This window comes from Styela clava, chromosome 8 (assembly GCF_964204865.1).
Source record: "Styela clava chromosome 8, kaStyClav1.hap1.2, whole genome shotgun sequence".
Taxonomy (NCBI): Eukaryota; Metazoa; Chordata; class Ascidiacea; order Stolidobranchia; family Styelidae; genus Styela; species Styela clava.
This window is the reverse complement of record NC_135257.1, coordinates 22,983,236-22,996,770: the sequence shown is the minus strand read 5'-3', so window position 1 is coordinate 22,996,770 and position 13,535 is coordinate 22,983,236. Positions and strand designations below refer to the sequence as shown.

Sequence of the window (13,535 nt, the reverse complement as noted above, 5' to 3'; positions counted from 1 at the left end):
TCAAACATTTAAATCTTTGAACTTTACTCAAATATAAACATTTTTGATCAAAAAAACGATCAAATTTGAAAAATTAAAGTTTTGAAAATCTAAATCGACTTTTATTCAATAAAATATGATTTTAAATAGTATGTTTGCGGAACTGAAAAAATAAAAATCATTTTTAATTTCTATAATGTGTAAATCAGTGTAAAAGTTCACCCATCCTTAATAAACTCTGAAACTCTGTATCTGTGATTATCTGCATTGAAAATTGGAAAGACGAATCGTATAAATTTCAGGTTCGAAATCAATGATTAAACTTGATTGATGATAGTTCCAGAGTGACAAAATACAACCAGGCAGACGTTTTATTACATCAGGATCTCACAAATAACTCCATTACGCTTCCAGGTAGGAGGAGCATTAATCATCCCTTGATAATAATAACTCGGTTTGGAATTAACATAGACGTAAACATTTGTACGATCTGTATACTTAATTCCAGATGGTGGGAAATCCGGGTGCCATTCAGTGAATGAATTCGCTGGTGTGACGTCACGAGTCTGCAAATAAAAAAATCATTAGATAGAGTCCATCATGATTGATCACGCATTTGATTCAATATCAACAATTATCTTTATTCTATTTCATCAATCAAGTATTTATAGTCTCATGTGTTATCATGTAAAACCCTATTTCCATGCGCTGGATAAGGATTTTTCCAAAACTATCACATTGCACAATTCCTATGTAACTAAACTAGCAGTTCAGCGCAAAAAGAGTCTTCTGATAGAAATAGATGAGTAGATTGTTGTAAAACGACTGCAAATAACCTCCTATGTACTTTTAAGACACAGGTTATAATCTCGCTAGCGCTCTGATGCAATCGAATTGTCACGTTAGGCAAAATATACTTATGCCCAATGGCGGAGCAAGGGGGGGGGGGTGATTTCGGGGTCGGAACCCCCCTTTTGAAATGATTGAAAAACTGAAAAATTTGCTAATAACGCGTGCGATTGCATTTTGTTACAATCGTCAATTGTTTTTGTCAGCCTGGCGTGTTATTTATGCCTTAACCGCCTTTACGTTAGTTTTTATTCTCCCTAAATCAAAAATTTCCCACAAATTTGTGCCACGACAACGATGATAATTACTTTATCTTTTTACTAGCACAAAATTGTGAATCCGATGACAGCTAATAAACATTCATCGGCGGGAGATGCTAAAGACAAATAAAGCAGTAAATCCGCGACGCAAATATTTTGATTGAAAATGGGCAATATGGATTAATAAAAATAAAACCGTAAACAAGTTTTATTGTATGAGGTCCTCGATTGATTAAAAACGCTTCTCTAGGCATTTTAAAACGCAAAATTTTGCGTGTCTGTGGCACTCATTATGTTTGCTCGGTGTTGGTAACCATATTAAAATCAACCATCAATAAAATACCACAGTCAACTTTTAAAAGGGGGATATACCATTTTATACATTACTTTAAATTAATATTATTTAATTAAAATATATTCAATCAATTTTATTATACTAAAATAAAGTTTACTCCTTGAGGTTGCATCAGTAGTAGATTGCATCGCAATAGGGTGGAGTCAGTGTTGCAAGCATAGCTCAGATTTATATCTTAAATATGCCCGTATGGGTCGTGAATTGATTACTTCGCACAACAGAAAAATCCATTTTATTCTTTGAAAATGTCGATGCGCGGGGATTTCGAGGCGATGAACATGTATTTTTAATTTACTAATATACTTTATATGTATTTAATTGTTCTACACGGTATATTTTATATCGGATCTTTACATTTTTCTAACGAATTCGCAAGGTCGTCGAAAAAGTGATTATCAGAACTGAATACAATAAGGCAGTTTACCCCTTTTTTTATCACAACAGATGCCACCACAAGTTACGCTGATTGACACAGTTAAATTAATAAAGAAAGAAATTTTATATTTTCGTAGCTGTCATGAATTGAATATATTACGCGACAGAAAAGTCGTCGTTATACGCAGGAAAAAGGATTTAACGATCGCGTAATCGCGGAGGATGTTTTATAAGGGAATTGAAATTTCCGATTTTGAACCCATCTCCCTTTTGAAAATTCTGGCTGAGCGCCTGTCTAAGCCTCATGGTTCAGAGACTATTTCGACAGGATCGTATAAATAATCAATATTCTTTCGGGTAGCTTCATGGGTGTTCTGAAAGCATTGAATTGGAAGCGTGAAATTTGGTAGAAACACAACTCATTGTGGTGAACAATACAACACCATAAAATTAGTAAAATCGTAACTTAACTTGCCTATTTATTTCTGCATAATTTTCAACAACGCTGCAGTTTTTATTACAGCACTACATTAATATAAAAGTCAAAGAACTTGACGACATAGTAGTAACCGACTAAGCACCACATCAGACAAAGCAAGTGTAAAAATAATGTCAACCTCATAGAGATACATGCTTTTTTAGTTTTAAATTTATTTTCCCATTTTTCTTTATATACTTGTATTTGGTATTTAATTTATGGTAAGACACCACATGACTTGTCCACGCGAATAGGAATCTTATGAAAAACGTCCCATGACATGGGACAGGCATAAATTGCTATGAGATGGAACTGGACAGAAAAAAATGTCCCATGAACAGAACTAATGGCGATGCATATCACCTAAAATATACGACAACATCATTATTTTGCGTGTTTGATTTCTCATGTATCATTTGAAGCTTTATCACGTAATGTATTTTAAATATTTACACAAAAAAATAATTGATATAACCATATGATACTAACCATTGGATCAAAGTGGATTCCTGTCCATATAGTGATATACGTCTGTCCATTTGGAATATTCTTTCTCAAGTAGTTCACAATCGCAATGTAGATTTCTTCATCTCGGATCAAACCAACATCTGCTTTTTGTTTCTTACAAATATCAAATGCTTCTTCGTAGTTGACAATTTCTTCAACTGGTATCACAGCGAAATAACAGATATTTCCATCCTTCAATTTGCAGTTTTCTGAAATGGAATAATTGTATACTAATTTAGAAATATATCGAGTAATAATTATTGATCAATCCTTGCTTTGGTGAAGAAGCACACGATATCTTCAAACAAAATTTCAATATTCCCAAGTCCAACTAGCCGGCTTGAATAAAACGCAATGAAGCCAATAACACAGTGCGTGTTATTTTCTGGTATTACTCGACTTCGGCTCCATTGATTGTAGAAATATATTTTTGTCTCATAATCACTATGATGCAAGATTGGATAAAGTATTTACCTGGAGCAGGAGATGGTTTTAATGTTGTTCGAGTCTTTGTTGTTGGTTTCAATGTCGTTCGAGTCTTTGCTGTTGATCTGGTAATCTGCCCGGATCTGCTTGGAAGCTGGTGAGGCTTATCCGTAAAAGCAAGTTTTTGTTCGATCCGGGATATAGCTGAATGTTAATGTAAATATTACACTTAAGCTATCTACCATTTGCTAAACAACATAGCTTTGGCCACGCATTTCACTCTTTACAGCGTTTTTAGTTGCTCAGTATAGATTTGAAAATAATTGGCCATGTATACTACAATAGTACTTACAGTCTTCAGGAAAAATAATATGTTTTTTGTGAATTCAAATCACAGATACAATAAGCTTATTAGCGCGCTGTGTTATTTCACAAAATATCACTTCTTCAAATAAAGTGATTGGAAGAATGCTTTTGCTACATAAACTGTTTAACAACTTTGTCATGAAATATTTCCAATTTCATACTTTATAATACTTCTTTGCTGACAAACACGAACTCCCAAGATCTTACAGATTGTTAACAAATGCTACGAATTGCATTATCACTTTGATGAAGCGGTTCCTCGTTTTTCACTATATTACTCGAATACGTACAACCTCGAAGAAATGTCCCATGAAAGCATATTATGTTGTCAACAAAAAATATCAGTGAACAGATTTTACCTTCCTCCATCTTTTCGTTGTCGTTTATCAACTTAATTTTCATGCCTTGCACTTCAACCAAATCTAATGAGGAACAACATTTAGACGTTCAGAAAAAAATATTGAATAATGCACTTTATACGTTCTTTATTAAATATTGTTTCTGAAAACAACAGTTTAAAAAAGCGTTTGTCATAGAATCTACTCGAATGCAGGATATGCATTAAATTCATAGAAGTGCAATGCTTTTATAAAAATAGTTAAATGAAACAGAATAAAAGACATTTTGGTTGCTCTCACCTTTCTTCATCTGCCTGTTGTCATCTATCAATTTTTCATTCATTTCTTGAACTTCAGTTAAATCTAACAAGAAAAAGATATTTGAGAAGCTAGATAAGCAAGTGTAGCATCTTTTTAATATATGGTAGCATCAATTGAGTCGCAATGACATTTGAAGTCTGGATGAAATAAATTGAGATAACTTCAGGGTTCAACTCTCGACCGACTGCGACTCTTCTGACCTCGAAACTTTTCTATTATGATGAGTTGAAATTCATAGGCAACAATTAAATACTAACACAATATTTGTACTGGATGTGTCCTCAATTAATATTGTGATAGGCAAGAGAAAAATGACGGTAACATCTCTGAAATGATAAAACCTGAAAAGACTTCAAAATATTTCGTGATCAATTTCATTTTCAAGTGTTATCTACCAATCAAATTATTGAGTGATTCTTACTAATAGATTTCATAATAAACCCTCATCACATCATGCAATTCACCAACCTTTCTTCAAATCAGATATTTCGGTAAATTGTTCCACATTTTCCATTTTAAGTTCATTCAGTTCAATAGATTGCTTTGCAAATCTTCTTACTAAATCATTAATTTGTTCAGATTGCAGAAGTGCTTTGTCAAGAAGATTGCGAATTTCATCAGATTGTGTCTGGATTTCATTGTTTGTTTTTTGATCTGCGGAAAACATTATATTTAAATTCCTTTTTTAAGGAGGAACTTTTTTGTTCAAAATGAACTTTCAAAATTTAAAGCAATTTCTGTAAGACACTAAGGGCGTCGCATTTTAATGCTGAAACCAGATTTCCACTTTATCAATATAATATCATGTCTTCCAATAAACAGAGTGAGAATGGCGTACAGTCAACTCTTACCTAACATGTTCTGCTCAAAGTGGTCGATTTTTTTCCTGTTTTCATCGACGTTGCCTTCCAATTGTTTCAGTTCTGACTTGATAGTTCTAATATCTGAATAAAAAGTAAGAATTATCAAAACAATTTCGAGTGTTTCAATGATACAAGCATTTTATATTTGATTGAAACATTATTATGAGTGTCGCGAAAATGAGCCCGTATAGGGAATTGAGTATCAGTATTGAAAAATTGGTATCAGTATTTGCACAAATACTTCACACACTGACCTCAAAAGTAAGAAAACTCTTCTCTGAGCAAAGTAACTGCAGACCACTGTAATACATCATAAATTTCTGAAACTATAAACATTTAAGCGTTAGTGAGCTACAATTGACGCGTGGCCTGCAGTAGTTCAAGCTGCGAATTAGTGAATTTCCCATAACCGAAGCTTTGACTCCGAATTGATGGGCTTTAATGTCAGCAAACAGCAAACAAACGCACAATCACTATTGTAAAAACTATCTGTTATCAACATCAGACAAGTTGTGAATTTGATGCTACTTTTTGAATCTGACTTTGATGTTGAGTTGCAATACCTGTTGTCATAGTGCAGGGATGGCGAACCACTGACCCGCTGGTCACAAAGTGACCCACCGCGTTTTATTCGTGACCCGCCAAGGCACGAATAAAATAAATGCTAACATATCAGTGATAAAAATTGATAAAACCGGCCTTAAGCTAATCTAACCATCAATTTTATAATGTACCGTCAGTTGAGCAGTCAGGGCCGCGATCGCTCATATTCAAATTGGTGAATATTCGGGTCGGTATGATAATTTTCAAAACCCTTAATCTTGGACGCATGTCTGCACCGCTGTGTACCGTTATTCAGCTACTGACTCTGACATCGTTTATGACATAACAATGCAGCCGACATGTTCATTCGTCGCTACGTCTTGTCTCTTTAGGTCTAGGAAGTGCATCTACAGACTGTTTTAGCGGTTATGCGAGAACTAGATGCTACTTTGTATATTATTAGTTTCTTGCATACGATGCCGTTAAGAGAACAAAATCTTTCAGACTTGAAATAAAAACCTAGAAATCTGAAACAACAATGGGGCAATGTAAAAGTGTTTTAATGTGGTTGAAAGATGATCGAAAAATATAACACTATCAGAGTGGAATTCCCTCCAATTTTTTTGGAACTGTAAAAAAATAAAACCGCCGCATTATCCTAAACATTTTTGGTAATTCATATGCGTGTTTTCGTACTTTAAGTTCATAAAATCGAGTGCCATGAAAAGTCCCTGATAGAAATGCTGCATAAGTAAAGCCCAAAACTACGCCAACACCAACAGAAGCTTATAAGATTTGTTTCAGAAGTTTCTTATAGATACAAACATTGATCAAATATCTGTGACCCACTCTCTTCTGTTCCGCGATAAAAATATATTTTTTTACCCATTCATTGAAAATGGTTCGCCATCCCCGTCATAGTGGATATCAATACAAAAACGTCTTTAAGATAGCTTTGCTTTCAAGTTGTTCAAACAGTAAATAAACTTGCCCAAAATATTCCTTGTTACCAATGAAAACAAGTTGGCAGTATTCTTGGGTTGGAACGCATTCTTAGATTTGCACGTAATCGGGAATTCTTTGTCATGCAGATGTTCACCAAAGTTGAAACCTGGTTTGTCCCATCCTACAGCAACCGGATCACATTGTGCAATCTTACAGCTCGGTTTAGGTGAGCAGTGAAACACTGTTTCATCTTGACACCAGGATGAATAGATGACGTAAATTAAAATAAAAACGATTGAGATTTTCATCTCGAGGTTTCAGTGTAGTTAAGTATTAACTGAAAGAAGAAAAGTTATGTCAATGTGAAATCAAATTCAAAAACATTTTATAAGGTATCATGGTTTGTGCAAACGGACACAGAGCAGGGCCGCGGGCCAGATATGACTCAAACTGTGTTGAAACGGGCCGGACAAATATTTTCGCCAATGCAATACAATAAATCCACAAAAGTTGAGAAATCCATTCAATTTATTCAACAATATATACATATATGCTATATTTCTGAAGTCTCGAATATTAAATTCTATTTATACCGGTATCGAAGAATATGAATCGAGAACATACTAGGAAAACAATTATACAAGATTTCTATATCTAGACAATTATCCTGAGTTTAGCTGTTATCAAAACGTTGCAGTCATGAATTAGAAACGTTACAAAATTCGTTTTTTCGCTCCAAAAAATGTACGCATCACGTCTGCTAAGTTCCGTTACGCCGTGTCGGAATACGGACTATTGTCTATGAACACCAATAAAATTTATGTGGACGTGTGTATTTCTTTCCTAACTTGATACTTACCAATTTTTATGAACTTTGTACAATCAGAACATCGTTAATTATTACCGACAATGAACCACTGTCAAACTAACGTGCACAAATCCAGCGTTTAATTGCGTCGATCTTTCGGCGGTATTAAGACCGTTGCCAGAATAAAATACTGAAATAGTTTCAATATTCCATAGATGTGACGCAGATCGGAAGACTAGTGATTGATATGTCGTCACGCTAATAAGGGAATTGCGTAAGTCATTTTTAGCGATTTTGAGTTATTTATAAAATAGGTATTTATGTAATGTTGCGCACCTGTCTGTTAACTCAGATTTTATTTTAGGAATTCCGAAACCCATAAAAATGGAGATTTAGTATGACATGCACATTTGTGCAATTGTTTCGTCATAATGAAATATCATTGTTACCGCAGGACTATTGTGACGTCACAACGGCTTCGGTTGGCTTTTATATTGGATGCAATGCTGTTTTATTTTTTATATTTATTCTTAGTCCTATTTCGGTGGGTGTGCAGAACGTGTTATATTGATGAAATATATATTTTTAAACATAAAAATAATGTAATTGAAACTGATTAGCTATTTTGGGGATTAGACATTGTATATACTGAGAATTACATTCGTTTTTGGAATATTTAGTTTTCAGGACTGGTGCATATAGTAAAGTTGCAAAATTGCGTATGTCCTCAAGTCATAGACACATTTCTGCCTAAGTCACAGTGCGCCATTACGACGTCACTTAACTGCGTCATACAAATTAGCTTAAATCCGGCTGCGATCAAAAAATTGAACCATGGCAAATTATTGACTCTCAATGGCATAACAATATCAATAGGAAGTTTTTCACGTTTTTCTCAAAAATGCTAAAAATGACTTACGCAATTCGGTTATTAGCGTGACGATGTGTTCTTTTTTCATATTTATTACAGTTCTTATGAAAAAAGTAATACAATCCTTATGGAAAAATTGGCCTGTCTGGTGGTACTAAAATTCCGATATCTCCGTTATTTCTTGATCGTTTTTTTATAAACTTGGTATTGTTTTCTTATTTTCACTCAGATCCACTGGCGCAGATTTTATTTAAATCGGATAAACTTTTAATTTTTTTGTAACATACCTACATTAATATCCGCATTTAAGCAGTACAAAAGTTAGTGTGAAGTTGTGAAATTTGAGCAGTACGCGAGGGATTACAGTACTGTAAGCGCAACATGCACATTCGACGTTCATTTTAGCACAAAAAACGTAAACAGTTTCGTCGAAAGCACGCGCCACGAGTGCATCTTTTGCAGAAAACGTTGCGTACCGGTAGAGAATTTTAGCCTATTTTGTCACAGCTATTTCTAGTCTAATTTTTCATTACTACTATTAAAACTACAATTCCTAAGGAGGCAAATGATGATTGACGTATTTGATTCATACTTAAATTTCCCAAACACAACCAAAAACTAACGAATAGCATTCAAAATCGCAAAAAAGGAAGTATTGTTTACAACCACGACTGAAAATTCGTCAGGGTGACAAAACAAAAGTATCTAAGCGGATGCGAATAGACCTAATATTAACTCACTTTTTTGCATCTTGATGATTGGCCAATGTTACGAAATAAACAAGCAAGGCGAGTCTCGGGGAAAATTTCCCATGGAAAAAAATTCGCCACATTTGCGTGTTATTGCGGGCCGGATACAATGACGCCGCGGGCCGAATCGGCTTAGGCTTTTTAAAGATGGCATAGCTTATCCACACGTAACATAGCCTAATAAAAGAGCATAGCATTTTGATAACAGGATATCCTTACAAGAGCGGCGAGTCTCTATAGAGACGGCGTAGCTTTGTCTAACTGGCATGAAGAGCAAAGGTATTTGCCTCTCTCCTTGCTTATCTCGAACTATTATACAGAATATTTGTGTTATTATCTAAAATTTTCGAAGTACGGCCATATTTGTATTGCCCATAATCTATTGTTATTCTATATTGCAGTCTCCTGGAACCATCAAGTGGCATTGCGTTTGATAATATCTGATTTTGAAACTGATTAACTCATATTAGGACTTCTAAAATTTGACGATATCAAGACTTCTCAACACATGAGGAATGAGTCCAAATACTACCAGTATCATAGGCGGTTTATTTTTGCTCAAACTCTAAAAATCTGGCGAGCTATTCTATCAAACAGTTGTCTTTATGTAATCGATATAAAACTATACTGATATAGTTCCAGAGTGTTGCTTTTATGCCTGAAAGTTTACCGCATTCGGCTATATATAGAAGCAAACGCTCGTTAAATCGTGACAGTTTCAGATCTTAATCGGATTAGCGATGTCGCGTGAGGTTATGTTGATGAACAATGACATCGCATAATTAATTATAGTTTTTTTGCAATATTCTATTTTTAAAGAAATTGCAAAAAAGTTTAAAATATAAGTTTACACATGCTATTGAAATCTAGAGTAATGTTAGCTTAATATAACAATAATTAAGAAAACCCCACCTGTTATAAATTACAACGTCGAATATGCTTATATGCTGTAAAATTACCAAACTTTCTTGTTATTTATCATTAAAATAAAATAGTTCAAAGTCAGATACTGTTTGTTTTAATACTTTCTTAGTTACATCAATATATCAGCGATACAGAAATTGTGAAAATGGCCATTTTGTATCGATGTGGGCCAAAGTTTTCCGATTTCTTTTACAATGTTTGGTTTTAAAAAGACTTTATCCGCCGTGTGTACCTCATAATTCCATATGATTCGAGTACTCGCAAATTAGCGGACAAACTGTTGAAAAAATTTGTTTTCAATTTGACAGCCTTACTTATAACACTAGTTTTGTAACGGATTTTTGACGCTTTTTCATCACCTATATTTTTAACAGTTAAAACCAAAGCTTGGGCACCTAACATGTTAAAATCTGTCAGGGCGTATTCCAATTTTTTACTTACGAGGCACCTTTGCACTCCCAATAGACTTTATTCATTAAAAACCCATCTCACGCACAAAAAGAAAAGTGATGTAAACAAAACAATTTTAACATTAGCTTTTATGGGGAATGTGATCACCAGAGCAGAAATTTGCATTTTTTGTAATTTTCTAGATATCTTTCATTGTAGACGTGGGCAGTTTTGAGGATAGAATATTTTATTTATTTTTTATTTATATTTTACATCTTTTTTGATATTTTCATCATGATAACCATGGTCAAGATTTTTGATAATCGTTCATTAAAATTTTAATAAGCGGTGTTTCCGATGACGTCATTCTCACTGTACCATGAGATTCTGCCAACGCGGCGTGCTCTGTAGGATATGCGCTGCAAATGCGGCGCTAATGTCGCTATTACGGCCGCTATTCACGATGCTACGAGTCTTACAGCAGTACAGTCTTATCTTATTGAATTCTTTCGTCAAAGACTCGCAGTCGTATGTTCCGCCGTGTATAACCGTCGTTTAACTCACTCCTGTACTCACTGAAACCTGGATGCCCCAAGAAACTGTCCACACAATGTTTTGATGTTACTCCCAAATCGTGTTCAAAAATGACAGAATGAAATAAATGTTATGAAGCGTTCCAAATAGTGTCTCAATGAATTGAAGAAGTGTGTAAACAATTAAAATAAGAGTAAAACTTATAAGCAAAACACAATAATGATAACCTAAAAATACCAGAGACATTGGCAAAATATAGTATAGCCTACCGGTACTTGATCACACGATGAAGAAGGCATGAATAACTTATGAAAAAAGAGCAGACAATAACTTGTCCACAGTGTTTTACTTATTCCATACTAATACGAATTTGTAATGAAAATCATATATTAAGCAAGTAGAAACACTCAGCAAATGAATTCCTAAATACAGAAATATCTTCACATAAAATAGGACTTACCGATTTTTTCGGCTAATAATATCGAAACAAGCAGGTACTTCAATATTTACCATTTAAACAATCCTAACTGTATGGAAAAAGAACAATATATTAGACCAAATCAGAGAAGCACAAACCCTGTCAGCCTATTCAACAAAATCCTGAAAATGGCGCAAACCACGAGACAAACTTGCGCAACAATCTAAAGTACCACAATGAGGCGACAAAGGGCTTTGGGTACGGTGCCGGTACTGGAAGCGTTTAACGTTGACAATCTATCACCCATACCATTTCTATCACGTTTGTTTACTGGTTTTACGCATTTATACCTGTACAGCTAGCAGTCATCTACTGAAGGCATGCTGACGTGTTATTTAAACTGCCGGTGCCGTACCAAGCCTGCAAGAGGTGAAAACTAAATTATTTAGTAAATAGACCTACGAACAAAAAAGTTAGCCAGCCTGCCAATAGGCATTAAGTTGTACGGTACCGATATACAAAAAAGATGAATATCTCCAACCCATAACCTATTTTCTAACTAGGTTAAAAAGACATGACCGAATACGAGAGAGAGATTTATTTCGTCAACTAGAATACAAGCATTAAATCAAAAAAAAAATTATATACAAAACACACAGTTATTCGGAATAGACTGGGGAGCAATAGCCTACTACCATCACAGTCAGCTCCCCACTGCCCCCTATGTTCGCTATCAAGTTTCACAGTTAGTTAAGATTTTTGAACAATTTAACAAAAAACGCTACTCCTTGGGGGAAGGGTTGACTAAGTTACGGAATATTTTTGGATTCGGTAAAAAATCGTAGTCCATTATTAAACCACTGCTTTTTTGTGGATTTTCACTTAGTGGACACTTAGCAAGTACAACAGTTGATTTATAAAAAAAAATTGTAAATTAATAACAAATCAGTAGCAGTCAGTTCGGGTATTCAAACATGTGATAATTGGAGTGAAAAAAAAAATTTGGAGTCACGTTTAGGATATTCTATTAAACAACAATAAAAAAAGTACATTGGAATCAGTCAAGCTTCAAATGCTAATGGCATTAATGAAAAGAATATGAGAAAGGAAGACTGAAGTTTTCATCTGAGACATTGGAAGACGCTAAAACCTTGATAGTGTGGAAAGCCTTAAGCCTTTTAAGCCTTAAGCCTCAGAATGCAGTAATAATGGAACATATATTTATCATATCATTATACAGGCTTTAAGGTGAACTATATGTTTAATTAAAATATCTATCTTTGCTAATAAATGCTGAAAACCATTTATTTCAATCTGCTGAGTCATTAGGGCCAGAAATTTGCTGTAGGGACCAGCACCAGGGCTGAATTTACCAATAGGCTAGGCAGGCTGAAACCTTTCCCATAAAAACCAAAATAGGTCTTTCGTTGAACGCCAGTTGTGGTTCCGGTCTTGGTATTCCAGTATTCTGTTATCACAAGCTGTTGGAGCACATATCCCACAGAGCACTGCGCATTGGCAGAATCTCATGGTATAGTGAGAATGACGTCATCGGAACACCGCGCTCATTGAAATTTCAGTGAACGATTATCAAAAATCTTGACCATGTTTATCATGCTAAAAATATTAAAATAGATTTAAAAAATATTCTATCCTCAAAACTGCTCACGTATACAATGAAAGATATCTAAAAAATTATCCAAAAAATGCAAATTTCTGCTCTGGTGATCACATTCCCCATGAGAGCTAATGTTAAAATTGTTTTGTTTACTTTACATCACTTTTCTTTTTGCGCGTAGGATGGTTTTTTAATGAATAAGGTCTATTCCCCTAGAGGTAACACTGCTCACACCTGAATCTCCCTTCTAAAATAGTCTTTGGTTTCAAAAGCTTTCAAGATAGATGTATTTCAGATTATAGTTTATATAAAAGGGCCTGTAGAAAAATTGCTAATCTCATAAAATCAAGAATAGGAATTTTTTAATTGTCCGTATGCAATATTTTTACTCTTTTTCATATGAAAATCTCCAGTATATAAATATAAAATATATTTTGATATGTATACTTTGGTAATTTCATTTAATTAAAAGTGATTCCAATTTTTAGAAATCTTCCTAAATCTTAGTGACTCACTGATACCGGTATATGGTTTGGATTCAAGAAAACCCGTCTGACCCTGATGTTTGCAAGATGAATAATTTGGTTATTGTATGAATGACACATGGCCATGCACTGA

The 13,535-nt window shown here is 34.3% G+C and overlaps 1 protein-coding gene across 1 annotated transcript; it reads right to left on the bottom strand.

Annotated features, from left to right (window-relative positions):
- On the bottom strand, positions 1–5,690 carry LOC120345574 (uncharacterized). Its single transcript, XM_078115665.1, has 8 exons — positions 5,681–5,690; positions 5,106–5,198; positions 4,723–4,908; positions 4,234–4,296; positions 3,955–4,017; positions 3,278–3,433; positions 2,786–3,012; positions 1–545 (listed from the first exon to the last, which is right to left on the bottom strand). The coding sequence occupies exons 1-8, from the start codon at positions 5,688–5,690 to the stop codon at positions 354–356; spliced, it is 990 nt and encodes a 329-aa protein (XP_077971791.1). The 3' UTR covers positions 1–353.
- Positions 5,691–13,535: the final 7,845 nt, after the last annotated feature.